The following is an 18,793-nucleotide window of genomic DNA, read 5'->3' as shown; positions in this document are numbered from 1 at the left end:
TTTAATCCAATGCTTAGTTGATATCTAAACATGTTTACGTTTATAACTATTATATATAATGTAAGCCACCATCTAATTCTAATAAAAGAGTCCTATTAATGCTACATGGCATTTTCTCATTCAAAAGTCCTACTAAAGCCATATGGCATTTCCTCATTCAATTCACTAATAATATATATATTTATATTTCATATGCATAAATATTATACTGCATAATAATAACAATAATAATCTAATCTAATACTAATAGAAGAATTATGTTAATGTTACATAACATTCTCTTCTTAAAATTATATTTTAATGCCATGTGGCATTCTCTCCTTTACTATTATTATTAATTCTTCTTCTTATTATTATAATATCATATTAATATACAATTTATTGATTTATACACAACAACAAATAAATAAATATTGTTATGATATCATATTAATATATACAATTTATTAATCTATGCATAAGTATAGATAAATACGTAATACATAAAAATATTTATCTTATACTATTGAAGTATTTTAATTATTTATTTTTATTTTCATATGTAACATTAGATTTTATTTTTTCAGCATTGCTGATTAAACCAGATTAGGTATTTATCTAACCAAATAATTTATTTGCGAATAACTAAACACAGGTATCTCTTAGTTTAGCAATATTATTATTTTATTAATAATATATTAGATTAGTATCCAGTTATTATTATTAATATATAACACATGTGGTGTCCGATACCAAAAAAAAAACTTTATTGCGAATATAACTCTTTATTCAACGAATTTTATACCACCATGCCAATAAACCTATAAAAACGAATATGGTATATAGTTTAAAATTTAAATTATATTTTATATAATTTAGATTATATTTTAATTTATTTTTGTAATTATATATCAACAATGATTAAGTTAAATAGAAGGTATTTACATAGCTTTTTAAGTTCACATTTAAGCGATGATATAAATTAATGGGGTGGGTTTTATTTGGATTAAGAAAACAATAAATTAAATAAGTAAAAAGACAAAAATACCCCTCATTAAACTGACTTTTTTGATGAAGTTAATGGGCTTGATGAAAATGACAAAAAGAATGAAAAACTCAGGTACTAATGAGAAAAATTGTTATTGCTATTGTTATTATTATCTATTCATAATTATTAAATTATTATAATTATGAATTATTATTATCTAAGTCACTAGGTTATAGTCTATGCGTTACACGGGTTTACGTAACATATTGTCTTTATTCAACCCGTGTAATACGCGGGTCTATAAACTAGTTAATAATATAGCGAACTAAAAAGCTAGCATCCTAGCATAATGAATGCTATAAAAATATAAAACTTATTATTGCAATGTACGTAGTTATTTCAAATACAATAATTAGTGTGAATTTTTGACCTCCTTTTAATTTTCGACTAGGGTGGTAGGTACCCCGCAGCACGTTTGTTGTGCAGAAGTACGTTTGATAGTTACTGGTGTAGATTTTGACCGGTATCGATATCTGTTCATTGTAGTATCGGCACGTATTATAATGTGAGTGGGAAATTCTCGCTACATCTGAGAGAGATTAAATCTCTATACATACTAAGGGTATACGGTGTGGCATGCGGGGAAGGTCGGCAAACCTGTTTGCCGACCGGCAAACACCGCCGCCGACTATGTCGGTACGCGGCAAAGCAAAAAAATCGGTAAAGGTTTGCCGATTCGAGATGCACGCGTGTTGCCTTTTTTCACCCCTTTTCCAACGGTAATATTACCGTTAAATGTAAAAAAAAAATATTGTTTTTGAAATATTACTCTATAAATACTAGTCACACATTTTAAAAAAATACACCATACTCTCTGAATCTACTCTACATATTGTTAAAAATTTTGAAAAATATGGAAGGCTCAAAGAAGGGTGAAGGCAAGAAGAAAATGGTAGGGTCCGGTTCAAAGTCGAGGCCTCAAGATAAACGTGGTTCGGGTGGTACTAGTGTCCCGTTTAATCCGCAACTTGGGTTTGCGAATCAAACCCAACCTCCATTTTATTTTAACCAACCCATGCATCAACCTTTCGGTTATGATACCCAACCCACCCAAAATTGGATGCAATACAGTCCGAGGATGACTCAAGCCGGTTATTATGATTACTCCCAAGAAGCGCAAAATGCTTTTGACCCGTTTGCTTTTCAAAACCCAATGTCACAATCACCGAGAGACGAACAAGATGACGCCGATGAGGAGTTCGTGCCGGAAACCCAAGAACAAGAGTTAGATGATGATGATGATGATGATGAAGATGTTGCGGATGGACCGGAAAGAAAAGGAAAAGCCAAACGGGAAAGTTGGTCGCCTAGACAAGAAGAGGCGTTGGCAAAGGCTTTTGTTCATTGCACTTTAAATAAAAGGAAAGGCAATCAACAAAAGAAGGATGGCTTTTGGAAGAAAGTTCTAAACCACTTTAACGAAACGGTCGGAGGAAGTAATCGAACCCACCACCAAGTTCGCTCAAAATGGATGACGATGCAAACAAAACTTAACACATTCAACGGTCTATATCATCAAGCGGTAATTTTTTTATACGGTTTATTTTTTAACGAAATATTTGGATTTAGTTGATGATAATATATTATTATAGAATCGTTTACGTCCTAGCGGGAGTGACGACGCATATGTAATGAAACAAGCGTTAAAGGATTACAAAAGCAAAGAAAAAATTGAGTTCGCTCATGTTGCGGCTTGGGAGGTTGTTAGAACAAACCAAAAGTGGTCGCTGGTACCTTTGTTGAATGAAGAAACCTCCGGTTCGGGTCTAAAAAGAAAGTCTTCGGATTCGGGAAATTATACTCGAGGATCACCGAATGTCGAAATATCGAGCGGATTCGATATTCCCGACATAAACGAGGATCCATCACCACCACCACCAAGACGACAAACTAGAAAGGAGAAAAAGGACAAAGGGCCGTCTTCAAAAAACGAAGATCCAAGAGATATAACACACAAATTCGAAGAGTACAAGGCCATGAAAAAAGAGATAATGGAAATTAAACGTATACGAGAAGAAAAATATTTGACCTTGGCGGATGAGCAACGAGAGGCGTTGCGACACACAATGTTCGACAAGGACTTGGAGACGTATAATCGGCCTACCGACAATGTTCACCCGACGATGTTGGAAATCACACTCGCTAGAAAACGTGAGATCGCCAAAAAATATGGATGGCCTTGTGATTTTTAGTTTTTTTTTTTTAAGTTAGATTTTATTAAAAATGTAATGTTTTATTTTTATTTAAGATGTAATGCTTTATTTTTAATTAAAATGTAATGCTTTATTTTTATTTTTAAAAGTTTATGTTTTTTCCATTTTATCTTAAATATAAAAAAAAAACATAAAATAAAAAAAAGTTTGCCACTCAGCAAGTGTTTAAACCACTGCCAACAATTTTCAGCAAAGTTTAAACACTTTTGCCTAATTGACATGTCGCGCTCTGATTGGTCGGTTTTTTGGTTTGCCACTTTAAAGTGTTTAACCACTCCTTACACCCTAACCAAAATATGTACGATAAGGAAATACAATAAATACATAACAACAATTGATTTATAACAATTGATTTATAATAATTGATTTGAGCAATCAATGGGATTACATCTTTTCTCTATTATCCCCCATTAAGCAAAAATGGCGAAGAACATACATGAAGCAAATCTCGAAAGTGTTCAAACTTCAAATTGATGTCTTGACAAGCTTTTGGTGAAGATATCCGCTAGTTGAAGCTTGGTAGGAACAAACTAAGTATGTAGCATACCAAATATCACAAGCTCACAAACAACATGATAATCTAAGTCTATGTGTTTGGCCCATTTGTGAGAAACCGAGTTTTGGCTCATGAACAAGACACTTCGATTATAAAATAGCAATGGCAGTCGATCTAGGGGTAGATCATGAAGCTGACGATATAGATGAGTGAGTGAAATGATTTTCTCATTTGTGTTTGCTATAGCCCGATATTCATATTCACAGCTAGATTAAGATACAGTAGGTTGCTTCTTTGCGCTCCATGAGATAAGATTGCCACCTAAGAACATTGAATAACCGTAGGTGGATCTACGTGTTTCAATGCACCGAGCCTAATCCGCGTCTGAATATCCCAAGATAGCTGTGTGCTTGGGGCGTTGAAAAATAAGACCATACGACATTGTACCCTAAACATACCTTAGGATACGCTTGACTGATTGAAAGTGTTGTTCAGTTGGAGCATGCAAAAACTGACTTGCTTGATTAACAACATATGCAAGGTCAGGGCGAGTAATAGTCAAGTATTATAGAGCTCCAACAAGTGACTGATATAATGTAGGATCGGAGTAAGGTGTACCGGTAATGGTAAAAGTGTTAGTGGTAACGAGCGGTGTGGAAACAAGTGTAACATCGAGTAGACCGACACGTATGAGAATGTCTTTTGCATATATGGACTGACTAAGAAACAAGCCACGATCATCACGTATAATCGTCAATCCCAAAAAATAATTCAATGTTCCCAAATCCTTAAGAGCAAATTCATTATGGAGCCGATTAATAAAATTGGTGATCATAATGGGCTTATTACCAGTGAGGATAAGTTCATCCAGTAAACTAAAAGATACATGAGGCAATCATCCTTTTTGAAAACAAATAAAGTTGTGCTACATGCTATAATGGTTAGTGAAGGGGTATGGTCCCAGATCTCGCGTCAGCATCGACCGCGAGTGATCATTACCCTTATCAAAACCCCCACTACCTAACAACCTACCTGTGTCCGTGCGGGAACGCGCCGACACAGTGGTTGAATCCAATCTGCCCAATGATGGAGGAGGACTTACCTGGAATATGAGAACGGTATAGTGATGCGGCATGGCACCGCATCTTGTGTATGAAAACGGAAGCGTTCACAGCTATGCGGCCTAGCACCGCATCCAGTGAACACTTCTATCAATACAAGGGAGCTGGATAACAGCAACAGTCACCAAGGGCGACGATGCGGCTTGGCACCGCATCTCGCGTATTTCTTGATCAAAGAGTGAGACGCCGGAACGTCTACAGTTACCGCAAACAGCGATGCGGCCCGCACCGCATCCTGTGCAGTCAGCAAGTGGGACTGACACCACAGAGCAAGTAGCACCAATAGCAGCCGCCTGTCAGGTCTACGTAAGCGACAAACTAACGTGGCGTCACCTCCACAACCGACATGCCTGACACACCTGCAAAGGTGCAGCATGCCGTCAGTCTATCCATCCACCTCCTCCTTCACTCCTCGGCTATAAATACCAACCCCAAACCAGGTTTGAGGTATCTCTTCACAACTCTCTCACTACTACTACTATCATACTTTGCTTCCCAAGCAAACTACTGATTCTCACGCCGGAGAGTGGTAACAAGGAGCACCCCCACCCCATCCTCCTTGTTACGAGTCACGGTTTGTTTCCTTGTGCAGGAGATCAACCAGCAGGCGATCCAGCCAACGATCCTCGAGAGGAAGGGATTAACCCTTCTTGACGAGACCAGTGTGTTGACCCTGCCCGGTTAACCATTGTTTCATCATTGGCGCCCACCGCTACTCTTAAGCACTTTTTTTACCATCCCTCTCCCTCTCAAAAGATCATGTCAGATCGCATACATAACACTACCGGGGATAACCTAAACCCCACCAACCCAGGGAATGCGGGGACTGCTCCCCCAGACCTAAATCCTGGCCACATTGGCACATCAACGCAAAGGGGTCCATCCCTAACGTTCGGACACGACCTATCACAGTACGCATCTGTGATCCCTCCGGACATGGACCCTCACACCTGGTATGACCAGCAGGAAGCCCTGCTGGCCGCAACATACAACCGAGCTTGCGCTGAAGCGCAAATACAAGCCGGGCCTACCCCGGCACCACATACACCTGCGGTTCGTATTTTACAATATAACGGCAGGGCACCCTCACGTCCAGCCTCCAGAATCAGGCGTGAAGACCGCGGATCCTCTTACTATGAGGTCCGCACAATAAATGAGGACGATTCCTCGTATGGGTCTCGCACCAGAGGCCCAATACAAAGCCGCCTGAGCCCCAAAGGCGATAACAGGCGGCAATCCACAGTCCACCGCAGTTCCGGCATTCAAAGCCGCTTAGGACCGCTGCCCCAACACGAAGGGTATGGCCGCACCGACCCGGACGACCATACATATTGCGGGGATTCTCATGACACTTGCAGCAGACCAGGAGGACGCAACTATTCTCCTCCCACTCACCCCCGCAACACATATCCCCGCGCTGCAAAGCGCCCCGAGAACCAACCCTACAGGCCAAGAGCCGCGGCCAAAAACTCTAAATTCGCCCGAAGAATCGCACACGCCCATGTAACCACCACAAAATTCCCATTTAACATTGGGAAATACAACGGTTCGTCCGACCCGGACGATCACATGAACATTTTCGTGGGCGCAGGGTGCAACAGCAGGTGGGACGAGCCCACCTGGTGTCATTTTTTCCCCCAGACCCTGACGGATCTGGCCAGGGCTTGGTTCGATTCTTTGCCAGTGGGATCACTGGCCTCATTTGAGGACCTACATGCAAAGTTCCTCGCACATTTCAGCCAGTAGCGACGTCACGTACGTGATACGATGGACGTCATGAATATCTAGCGAAGGGACGACGAATCTCTCGAAGCATTCGTCGTCCGCTACAATAAAGAATGCCTGGAGATAGGCGACGTGGCTGACCAAATAACACGTAACCACTTCATCAAAGCCGTCAGAGATGAACAGATGGTCATGACTATCTCCGGCAAAGATGGCTTGCCAAAAAAGTGGGAAGATGTCATGACTGCGGTCAAGACATATGCCCAGACTCAGCGGTCCCTTAAACCGCACCTCACAAAGGCACAGCCCCATGCGGAAGGTCAAACCTCCCGCTACGAGCCCAAGCGCAACAATAAGCACAACCGGGACGCAGGGAATCGCGGTAGCGATTCCAAACCATACTTCACGCGTACCAACCAGTTTGACGCAAGATCAACAATTAATGCCCAACGGGATAACCGGGCGTCAAAGAAAGAATCTCGGGACCGCAACTGGACCGAGATCACCAAGTCGCCAAGTGAAGTCCTCCTTACGGACACGCAGACCCTGCGACCGGCCCAACCAATAAAGTCCAAGAAAAATCAAGATCCCACTCTCTACTGTGAGTATCATAAGGACTCGGGCCACACAACAAATAACTACATCAGTCTCCGGCTGGAGATTGAGCGAGTCCTAAAGGAGGGAAAGCTGCAACACTTGTTACCAGGTGGACAAAAAGCCACCAAACGCATCACCCCCCATGGCGAGGGCACCTCCTCCGGGAAGAGGACCATGTATGTGGCCTCGACCCATATGATCAATGGAGGCAAAGGAAGGCCGCGCAAGGCGGCGAGAAGACCGGACAATGACTGGAAAGACGAGCAAGTTGTCTTCCTAAAAGTCCGAGGCGGTTCGCGCGACAGGCGCGCCGTCGTTATCACCGGCCAACTAGTTCATTACTGCACCGAGCGATTGTTCATCGACCCGGGCAGTACTTCTGATATCATATACGAGCAGTGCTTCAACCAGTTCGATCAGGAAGACAAAGATCGGTTGCAAGCAGTGGATTACCCGTTGGCCGGGTTCGCAGGGGAAACTGTCTTTCCCCTTGGCCAAATTACGTTTCCTGTGCGCCTCACCAGCGGAAGGCACACACGAACATAAGAGGTAAACTTCATGGTTTTACCTCATACTTCCAAATATGACGTGCTCCTTGGGACAGAATCTCAAGGTTATTTAAACATGATTACATCCGTAACCCACTCTGCAATCGGTTTCCCAACCGAAACAGGGGTCGCGATAATCTATGCACGCAGGGAAGTTATGACGTCGGACGAATTGCGTCCGACCAAGATAGCAAGGCCAACCCCCAACAATCAACCAGAAAAATGGGTTCTCAACGCAAAATACCCAGAACAAAAGGTCACGTTGGGCCACGCCTTGTCCCCCAACACCAGAGCGCACCTGAAGCAGCTGCTCTTCAGGAACCAAGATATTTTTTGCGTGGGCACACGCAGACATGACCGGGGTCCCACGTGACATTGCGCAACATTTCTTGAATACCTTACCAGGTATCAAGCCGGTGATCCAAGGCCAACGCCACCTTGGATCCGTAAAAAAACCAGGCGATGCGTGAGCAGGTCGAAGAACTGCTCTCCGCAGGCATCCTGCGGGAAGTCAAGTACCAGACTTGGTTGTCCAACCCGGTCATGGTAGAAAAACCATCCGGGGGCTGGCGCATGTGTGTCAATTACAAAGACCTCAACAAAGCCTGTCCCAAGGATTGTTACGCACTTCTGGAAATCGACGAAAAGGTCGATAACCTCGTACCATTTCGATGGAAGTGCTTCCTCGATTGTTACAAAGGCTACCACTAGGTACAGATGGCAATCGAGGACGAAGACAAAACGGCATTCCACACCCCTACCGGAAATTGCTGCTATACAAAAATGTCGTTCGAGTTGCGCAACGCGGGCGCAACCTATCAAAAACTGATGAACGACACTTTCCGCGGAAATGGAAATCTACATGGACGACCTGGTCGTCATGAGCATGGACGACCTGGTCGTCATGGACATGGACGACCTGGCCGTTATGAGCATGGAAGAAGATACCATGCTCGCTGATATCGAAAGAACATTCCAAACTCTGCGAAGCGTCAATATGAAGCTCAATCCAGGGAAATGCTCGTTTGGAATGGAAGAAGGCAAGTTCCTTGGATTCATCGTAACCAAAGATGGATTCAAGGTAAACCCGGAAAAAGTTCAGACGATCGACCGCATGCCATCGCCTTCAACGATGAAAGAGATGCAACGACTTGCCGGCAGGCTAGCCGCACTAAATAGATTCTTAGCCAACCATGCAGCTAAATCTTATCCTTTCATCAAGACCCTGCGGAACTGTCTTAAGAAAGAACAATTCCAATGGACCGCAGAGGCTGAAGATGCCTTCCGGGAAATGAAGGAGTGTTTGATACAACTCCCAACTCTAACCGCGCCACGCAAAGACGAACCACTTATATTATACCTATCCGCCGCAGACAATGCGGTGGGTGCGGTACTGATAGTGGAGAGTGAGGGAGTTCAAACACCCTTATACTACATCAGCAAGATGCTCAACGACCCAGAAACAAGATATTCAATAATGGAAAAGTTGGTACTAGCACTAGTACACGCATCAAGACGGTTGCGACGCTACTTCGCAAATCACGTCATAACGGTGTTAACCAACTACAGGATCGGCCCGATCCTATCCAAACCTGACATCTCTGGGAGGTTAGCAAAATGGGCAATTGAGCTGGGTGCACTCACGCTAAATTACAAGCCGCGCCCCGCAATCAAAGGCCAGGTCGTGGCAGATTTCGTCGCCGAGGTACCGGCAAATCGCATCCAAGAATGCGAACAAGAACAAAACCCTGCACCACCGCCACCTTCTTCAGAAATATGGGCACTTTTTACCGATGGTGCGTCCAACGAAGAAGGTGCGGGCGCAGGTCTGCGACTCGTCAGCCCCGATGGTCAAGAGCTTACCTATGCAATCCGCCTTGATTTCAAAAGCACAAATAACGAGGCAGAGTATTAGGCTCTATTGGCAGGGCTACGTCTAGCAGTTAAGCTCGGCGTACAACATTTGGAAGCACACGTCGACTCCTTGTTAGTTGCAGGTCAGGTGCGCGGTGACTATACCGTAAAAGGGGATATCATGATCCTCTACCTCGAGCAAGCCTTGCAACTAAAATCAAAATTCACTTCCTTCAATATCCGTCATATCAACAGAAGTGAAAACAAATCCACGGACGCACTGTCAAAACTCGCGTCCACCAGCTTCCAACACTTGGCAAAGGAGATACGCATTGAAATTCTGCAGAATCCCTCAGTACCCCTGCGCCAAGTCAATGTCATCCAATACGGTACAACATCCTGGATGACACCAATCATTGCATACTTGCAATCATGTGTGACTCCCGAAAGCAAGTCAGAGGCACGCAAGTTGCAATACAAAGCGTGCCATTATCAAATCGGAGACGGTATCCTATACCGCAAATCATACCTGGGCCCACTCCTACGCTGCGTCGACCCCCAAGATGCCACATACCTCATCAGAGAGATACACGAGGGAATGTGCGGCATACACGCAGGACCATGCATGGTAGTGGCTAAAATCATGAATGTTGGGTATTACTGGCCCGGCATGCACCTGGATGCCGTCAAAGAATTGCGCAAGTGTATTAATTGCCAACGGAATGCCCCCAAGACCTTGCGCCCCAAGAACAACTTGATCCCGGTCACCACCGCATGGCCCTTTCAGAAATGGGCAATCGACGTGGTCGGACCATTCCCAGACGCACCAGGTGCGGTCAAGTTTATCATAGTAGCTATCGATTATTTCACAAAATGGGTAGAGGCAAAACCACTTGCCTCAACCACTGCTATGATAACGAGGAAATTCATTTGGGAACACATCATCTGCCGTTTTGGCCTACCAATGTGCATCGTTACCGATAACGGCACCAACTTTGCCGCCGATGAATTTCAAAAATGGCTAGAAGAACTACATATTGAACACATATTCTCCTCCGTGGCACACCCGCAAGGGAATGGCCAAGTTGAGAGTATCAATAAAAGTCTAGTCGAAGGCATCAAAGCAAGGTTGGGAACAGCCAGGCGTGGCTGGGTCGACGAACTCCCAAGCATCTTATGGGCTCACCGAACAAGCCCAAAAACAAGCAACGGGGAGACACCCTTCAGCCTGGTCTATGGCTCAAAAGCGGTAATCCCCGCGGAAGTAGGGCTTCCTTCACCTCGAATGTTGGCTATCAACAGAATAGCCAACGACGAAGCACACAGACTTGACTTAGACCTCCTAGAAGAAAGGCGCGAAAACGCTGCCATCAATGAGGCCAAGTACAAAACCAAGCTTGAAAAATACTACAATTCACGCGTGCGGATTTGTACATTTAACCCGGGAGACTAGGGATGAGCATGTGGTACCGGATACCGATACCATCCCGATACCGTCCTGTACCGATACCATACCGCTTGTATTCGGTATCGGTATTGGTATTACGTTTTACCATTTTTCGGGATCGGGATTTTGCGGGATCGGTACGGGTATTTTTCAGTAATACCGAATTAATACCGATTGTGAGGTGATCCCACTTATTCCCATTTCCCACCCATAATTCCCACACTATACTTGATGCTCACCAATCGTGTTGATCTCAACTTCTAATCTCCCTCCCTCCAGTTACGAGATATGTCTTCCGGTAGGTATATGGCGTATTCACCTTCTCCCTCTCCTCATATCGCCTGTCTTCGATCCACAGCCACCGCCATCGTTGAGCAACAAGAGTATGTCGGTTAAATCTATCTCCTTTTCTGTTTCGAATACTAACTCCATATCATGATGATTGATTGACTGTCATCAGAGCGTGTTGTTCTCTTGATTTTTAGTAAACTGATGGAGAATTTGTTGCAAAGACATGTAGAAGAGTGTTTGATTGAATTTCAATTGTTATAGGAATATGTTGATTAAGAGGAAGGATTAAGGAGCAGGGTGTTTCGTAGATGATCTTCTTGTCATTGTGTAGTTTACTTGCTGTCTTTGTTGTGTATTTGATTGATATAATGAGGGTGATTCATGTTCTTTACATGTCGACAGGTATCTATCCGAGTTACTGTCTGAACGGAACAAGCTTAGCCCCTTTGTGCCTGTGCTTCCCAATTGTTACCGATTGCTGAATTAGGGTGAGTTTGTTAAATACAAAACTAGTCACTCATAGCATATTATATGGTTTTTACCATTACAAACACAGCTTAATAGAGTTTTAGTAGGCAGTTTCAAGCTTTTAGTCATTGCTTTTTTTATGCTTGAAAAGGTGATTTGAAGCTCAAGTTAGAGTTAAATTATGATGCATGCTAACTACTGTGCTTCAAAAGAAGATGGAGTATAAGTCAACTAAGTCCATTTGGATAAAAAGAGTGTATTTTCTTCATTGATGCTGTCATTGTTATTTTGGAACGAATGCAGGAAAGATTATCTACAATTCGGTATTTTTCGGTATCATACCGGAAAACCGGTACCGATACCGGAACCATACCGATACCATACCGCTTGTATTCGGGATCGGGATCGAGATCAATTTTTGAGGAAAATCGGGATCGGGATTGTCGGGATCGGTATCGGCTCGTTATCCGTTCGGTACCGAGCTCATCCCTACGGGAGACTACGTCCTTCGCGATAACGAAGAATCTAACGCTGAGCGCCCAGGAAAACTTGCCCCCAAGTGGGAAGGACCCTACCTCATCAAAGAGGTCTTGGGCAAAGGTGCGTATAAATTACAAATGTTAGAAGGCGAAACTATCGCACGCACATGGAATGCACAACAGCTTAGACGATGCTACATGTAAGCCATGTTTTTTACATTTCCATGTAACCTATCGGGCCGCAGGCCATTTGCAAATAAATAAACGAGCAATTCAATACAATATTGTTTGTTACTGCTATTACAAATGCGTGTTCCACTTTGCGGTATCCGCAAAAACAGATTGGCAAAATCTTCATTCGCGATACCCACACAAAGTGCTAACCACACACAAATATTGTAATAGGCCAGCAAAGGCAAAACATTAAGTGACTATCCGGACGGATACACAAGTTTTTACAAAACTTACACAATTCCTGAACCCTAATAAGGCAAACAATGGAATTGACTCATACTCATACGACAAACGTATAGAGTATACTCAACCCCATTCACAATGGGGTAGAGTTCCGGATACACAAGTTTTTACAAAACTTACACAATTCCTAAACCCTAATAAGGCAAACAATGGAATTGACTCATACTCATACGACAAAGGTATAGAGTATACTCAACCCCATTCACAATGGGTAGAGTTCCGGAAACACAAGTTTTTACAAAACTTACACAATTCCTAAACCCTAATAAGGCAAACAATGGAATTGACTCATACTCATACGACAAAGGTATAGAGTATACTCAACCCCATTCACAATGGGTAGAGTTCCGCGTACACACGTTCAAACATGTAAGAAGTAAAAACACTTGTACAAATTGAGCAACAGTTAAACTTTATATTCAAAAATTTCAGGCACCCACGCGGTGCAGAATGGATTTACATAAATTTACCACATATACAAAGAGGAAAACAAAAAAGGGCACGCAGGCCAACCTAGTCCTATTTTGTACCACTGGTACCCGCGCCATCTTGGCCGCCACCAGCAGTATTTTCCTCTTCCGCATCGGCATACAACATCCACAACTGGTCTACATAATCCGCTGCATCTAAGCATTCATCAAGCTTCTCAACAGAAGCGAGAGACATGTCATAAAATGATGCAACGACCGCCTCAAGAAGCGCTTCGGTGTCCACATCACGAAACCCGGACCGTTCATTAGTGTAACCGCCTTGAGACAAAACGTTTATATGGCCGATACAGCGGTTATAACCAGCTTTAAAACCAGCATCACGGGCACGCTGCTTAATCAAGTCTATACTAATTGTGATCTCAGGCGCGTCTATGATAGCTTTAACAATCTGCAACAAAAGAACAATAAGATCATCACGTGCTAATCCAAGTAAATACAAAGGCACGAGATACTTACATATGCAATACCGTGACTCCGTATCCACTCACGGTCAGCCTCAAGCTGGTTAAACGACGAGGTCAGGGCGTCCCTAGCCTCGACAGCCTCGTTAGCCCGCTCTTCCGCTACAGTCACGCGGGCAATAATGTCTGCAAGCTTGGCCTCGCGAGTCTGAACCTCAGCCTTTCAAAAGCAAGAAGCAGTTTGCACAAAATTAGTAAACATTCTCGAAAGGCAGAAGGAAGAATAAAACAGGAAAAGCAAACCATACCTGGAGGCTCACAACGGTCTGGTTTAAGCGAGTGCGGTCAGCATTCGCTTCATCAAGGGCATTGGCAAAACGAGCCCCTGCCTTCTTGGCCTCTTCAAGAGCCTTCGCGGTCTGGGCCTCATCCTCCTTAGCCCTGCCTGCAGCTGCCTCGGTCGCAACCTTCTCTTTGGCCAAAGCAGCGTTTGCTGCCTTCAGATTGGCCAACTCCTGGCGAGTACGAAACAGATTTTCATTCTGTTTAGCCCAAGATTCTTTCCATGTCTTGCGCTCATTGGAAAGTGTTTCTTTCCAATTCTTACGCTCCTCAGAAAGTAACTTGGCAAGAGTACGCACCTGTTTAAGCTCGGCGGTTGCAGCCCACTCCTCAGTCTGCTTATGCTTCTCAAAAGCAGCCTTATCTTTTTCAAGCTGCTCCGCACCTGCGCGAGCAGCTCTAACCAACTTCTTCGCCTCAGCCCGCATCCGTACAGCTTCTTCCTCCCTCCGGCTCAACAACTTATAGTCCTCCATAATGGCGTTCGCCGCTATGGAACTTCCCACAAGCATGGTGGAAAGTTGGTTGATGCGAAGTTCATGGGATGCGGCACGAGCGCGGTCAACTTCAAACGGGGTGCCCAGGCCATCCAAAATTTCCCTACAAGCGGAAGGATCGTTGGAAATATCATCCCCCTGCATAACAATCCAGGGGGGTCGGTGATAACTCGTACTTCGATCCTGTGTGTAAGTGCGGTAATAATACTCAAAATTCAGACTCCCCAGGCTGAATCGGAGGCCCATCATAACCCGCACCACCAGAAGAAGAACCAGTAACCTTCTCACCAGCAGGAGACTTCTGCGGCTCAGCACCAGATTTTTGCTTCCCAGCATCAGAAAACCGTAGATCCAAATTATCATCATCATTTGGAGAGATCAAGTTGTTAGAAGAATCAACGGTATCAAAGATCTGGGTCGCAACCTTCTCCACAGTCTCCTCCGCCCGCACGGTCGGATCTGGCACCACCTTGACAAAAGGTGCCGTAGTTTCCTTCGGTACCCCCGCTTCCACAGCCGTGGTACGCGGGGGAGACGAAGGAGCGTCAAAGATAGAAAAATCTTTGTCTTGCGGTTCTACAAAACAAAGAAAACAACAACTATCAGAAAACAAGTGTGCATACAAAACACTTGCAAAAGTTATACACTTACCAGCAGCAACCGCAGACTTCTGTTGTGTCGGACCAGCCCTTTTGGACTGAAGCTTTCGACGTTTCACCTCACCAACACCAGCAGTTTTCTGCTCAGGTTGCCTCTTCCCGCCCACAAGGGTGGAACCCGCAGCAGTCCCACCTGCAGCCGCACCACCACCACCTGGAACACCCAAACCCTCAAGGGTGTCAGATACTACCACGTAATCGGTATATCTGTGGTAACAAGAACGAGAGATACCTGCGGCCTGCGACACCAAAGGAGGGGCAGCAGAACCCTCATTTTTCTCCTTACCGCGACCCCGCGCGGGTTTCTTCACCTGCTTCTTCTCCACATGTTTCTTAGGGACAGGTTTTTCAAACTTCCCTAGATCCCCAAGGGTACCTGCATTTAAACAATCAAGCAAGCAGGTTACAAGGGTGAACTTTAAAAACAAGAGAATCTTAGAAGATACCTTCGCCTTCTGGCACGGGTGCATTCAATATCTCACGCGAAGGAACGCGGAAATTGCCAACAATTTCCAAATTAAAACCTTCCCGTTCCCCACACGCAATCAAATCAACCTTCCCTTCAAAGTCCGGCTCAAACATCCTCCATAAAGGAGCATCAGCTGATAAAACACATGCAAAGTCAGTACGAACGAGTAAAGGGAACAAAGAAACCGCACAAGGGTGAGAATGCTTACCACCACTCTTCTCCCGCACAACAGGCCTTGCCCTCCTATCCGGCCTGGTGAGCATCATTCGCAACACCCACAACTGATTGTTATCCAATTTCTTAAGTTTAATAGGCCGCAGCCTAGAGAACCAATCCACAGTCTTTGCGGTGGCAACAGGAATATCTTCCCCAGTAACACCCACATTAACGTCCCGAAAAGTCATGTTGGCATACACCGCACAGGCTTTAACGTAAAAGAATTTCCTCTTCCACTGGGTCAGACCCTTGGGAGGTGTCATCAACTTCAGGCTCCCATGTCGTTGATTAAAAGAAAAAAATCCGGTGTTTACCGTTAACTGGTAAAACCGCCGGAAGTTCTCAAAGGTGACGTCCAAACCATGAGCACGGAAAGTGTACTCGAAGTTCCTGATCCGGAACATCCCAAATGGACTCAGTTGGGAAATGTGAAGGTGATAGTATTCTAACACCTCGGCAACAAACACCGTCACCAGCAATCGGAGGTTGCCATCGTTAAAAAAGTCGGCCAACAGGGTGATATATCCGGCCGGAGCATCGGCACCGGTGTCACCCTCGTGTGGGTAGGTGGCACCCCACTCCGACGCCATTTGTATAGTGGTCATTAGGATCTTAAAATGACCCTTGGACCACTTCAGTACCGGTAACCCACCACCGGGAGCACCACCGTCATCGTCTTCATCTTCATCAGCCGCTGCCACCGGCTGTTCAAGGTTTTCACCCTACACATTGTGTGGATTTGATGGTTCAGCCATAAGAAATGCAGAAGAAAAGGAAATGAGTACTAAAAACTCAAACCACCTCACCGGAATTTCAGAACACCTTATCGGAGAAGACAGATGAATCTTTTTTCTCTTCACGGAATTTTTTGAAATTTTGAAAAAGTGAGGGGAAACCACGAACGGTTTCCCCTTATATACTGATCGCAATTAATGCAGCATGGAAACTGAATCATCACGTTCAAAAAGAGCGAATTATGCGGCACCACGTGTCAAGCGACGCTTCCGCTGACGGTTACCACGCGCTTGTGGCCGCACACGCGCCTGACATAGGAGACGTTTACACTCCTGCTACATTGCATTTAATGACCTCGGGCAGTGCAAATGTCCTTTCATTTCAGCACATGCCAGAAAATCTCACCAACTTCCCCCAACTCACACATGCGCTCAGCCACGTATACAACAAAAAGCGATAATATTATCCAAACACAAGCGGCATGCGGTTTCTCTGGTATACCGCACCATAACCCATACCGCATGTCGTTTTTTTACATACCCCTCAAAATAGCTAAAAATTATATCCTTCCATGGTTAAGGGGGTATAAACATGTCCGCACATACCCATGAGCACACGTGGAATATGCGGAAATGACACACACGAGCCCGTACAGGTGTGTCAGATGCTCAGAACCAACGTTGTTCTTTGGACTGAACCGCATCTCAGAAACAGGTAAACCGCATTGCCTTCATTCTCTTCAAGCTTCAAATCCCTCCTGTGCGGTTCACAACCACAGAGGGTGCATAAACAACTTCTTCAACAAAAAGAAGGAGGGAAATGTACGTGCACGCACATCAGCAACCCTGACTCCTGATCCTTCAAGAGCCACATCCGAACAACACACTCGTTTCAAGCGAGTATGGGGTGACAAAACCGCAGACACTCATGAGTCACTGCGGACACACCCATAGCTCCGCAAATGGTTGCTACGGAAGAGCCACAACTAAGTCATCACATAGATGAACGAAGCTACTTCAAGGAAAACTCCTCGGTATTGGAGCGTGAAGGAAAGTGGCTAAGGAAGAGATGCGGACGAGATCCCCAATGCTCATAAGAGATCTCGTCGAACAACAAGCGGCCGAACAGCGGTAACAAGTCTGCTTATGACTTTGTTACCCTACTTGTAAGACGGGTAGAATAAAAAATGGTGGGCATTACCATGCCTATGACCATGTTTATTTGACCATTATCCAGATTCACATTGTTCGACCAAACATGGCCAACAATGATGCAAGTATCCAACATTGTTCACCCAACCGTGGCCAACAATGTCAAGAAACGAGGTAACCGCAAAGGACGTGCGGTTACTTGAGAGCTAATTGGAAGAACATGAACACCCCACAAAAGGGATCATCATTAGATGTCCAATTATTGCGGAAGACCACTCTCTTCTTCATTCACCACCTCAAAGGTTGGTTCGAAGTTTGTGCACATCTTCAACCACCATCCCAGAGGTTGGTTCGAAGTTTGTGCGCACCCTAGCAAGATTTCAAAGGTTGGTTCGACACACCAACAGGTGGCACCCAACCCGAGGCTGAGAATTTTGCATCAGACGAAACCTTCTCACCGGTACGGAAGAGGTATTAGATGACCCTTCCAGATCTCCAGCTTGATTTACGAAGAACAAAGCCCATCTACATGGCCTAGGATCTTCTCCAGACTCCAAACTACCTTCTAGACATTATAGTCCAGTACTCCTCCCACATGCAACTTGCATATGGCAGCAACACTAGACTGGGGGGACTTGAAGGGGTATGGTCCCAGATCTCGCGTCAGCATCGACCGCGAGTGACCATTCCCTTATCAAAACCCCCACTAGCTAACAACCTACCTGTGTCCGTGCGGGAACGCGCTGACACAGTGGTTGAATCCAATCTGCCCAATGATGGAGGAGGACTTACCTGGAATATGAGAACGGTATAGTGATGCGGCATGGCACCGCATCTGGTGTATGAAAACGGAAGTGTTCACAGCGATGCGGCCTAGCAATGCATCCAGTGAACACTTCTATCAATACAAGGGAGCTGGATAACAGCAACAGTCACCAAGGGCGACGATGCGGCTTGGCACCGCATCTCGCGTATTTCTTGATCAAAGAGTGAGACGTCGGAACGTCTACAGTTACCGCAAACAGCGATGCGGCCCGCACCGCATCCTGTGCACTCAGCAAGTGGGACTGATACCACAGAGCAAGTAGC

The 18,793-nt window shown here is 44.9% G+C and overlaps 1 protein-coding gene across 1 annotated transcript; it reads left to right on the top strand.

The window, feature by feature from the left end:
• Positions 1–1,880: 1,880 nt before the first annotated feature.
• Positions 1,881–3,219, top strand: LOC110934066. The gene is made up of 2 exons (XM_022177258.1): positions 1,881–2,549; positions 2,620–3,219. Exons 1-2 carry the CDS (start codon positions 1,881–1,883, stop codon positions 3,217–3,219), a joined length of 1,269 nt encoding a protein of 422 aa, XP_022032950.1.
• Positions 3,220–18,793: the final 15,574 nt, after the last annotated feature.

This window comes from Helianthus annuus, chromosome 4 (genome assembly GCF_002127325.2).
Source record: "Helianthus annuus cultivar XRQ/B chromosome 4, HanXRQr2.0-SUNRISE, whole genome shotgun sequence".
Lineage (NCBI taxonomy): Eukaryota > Viridiplantae > Streptophyta > Magnoliopsida > Asterales > Asteraceae > Helianthus > Helianthus annuus.
This window is presented reverse-complemented; position numbering and strand designations above follow the sequence as displayed.

Excerpts from the sequence above, each read along its gene's own strand:
- LOC110934066 (XM_022177258.1), top strand. The coding sequence starts at position 1,881 with ATGGAAGGCTCAAAGAAGGGTGAAGGCAAGAAGAAAATGGTAGGGTCC. Across the intron at positions 2,550-2,619 it reads ACGGTCTATATCATCAAGCG|AATCGTTTACGTCCTAGCGG; the intron begins GTAATTTTTTTA and ends ATATTATTATAG.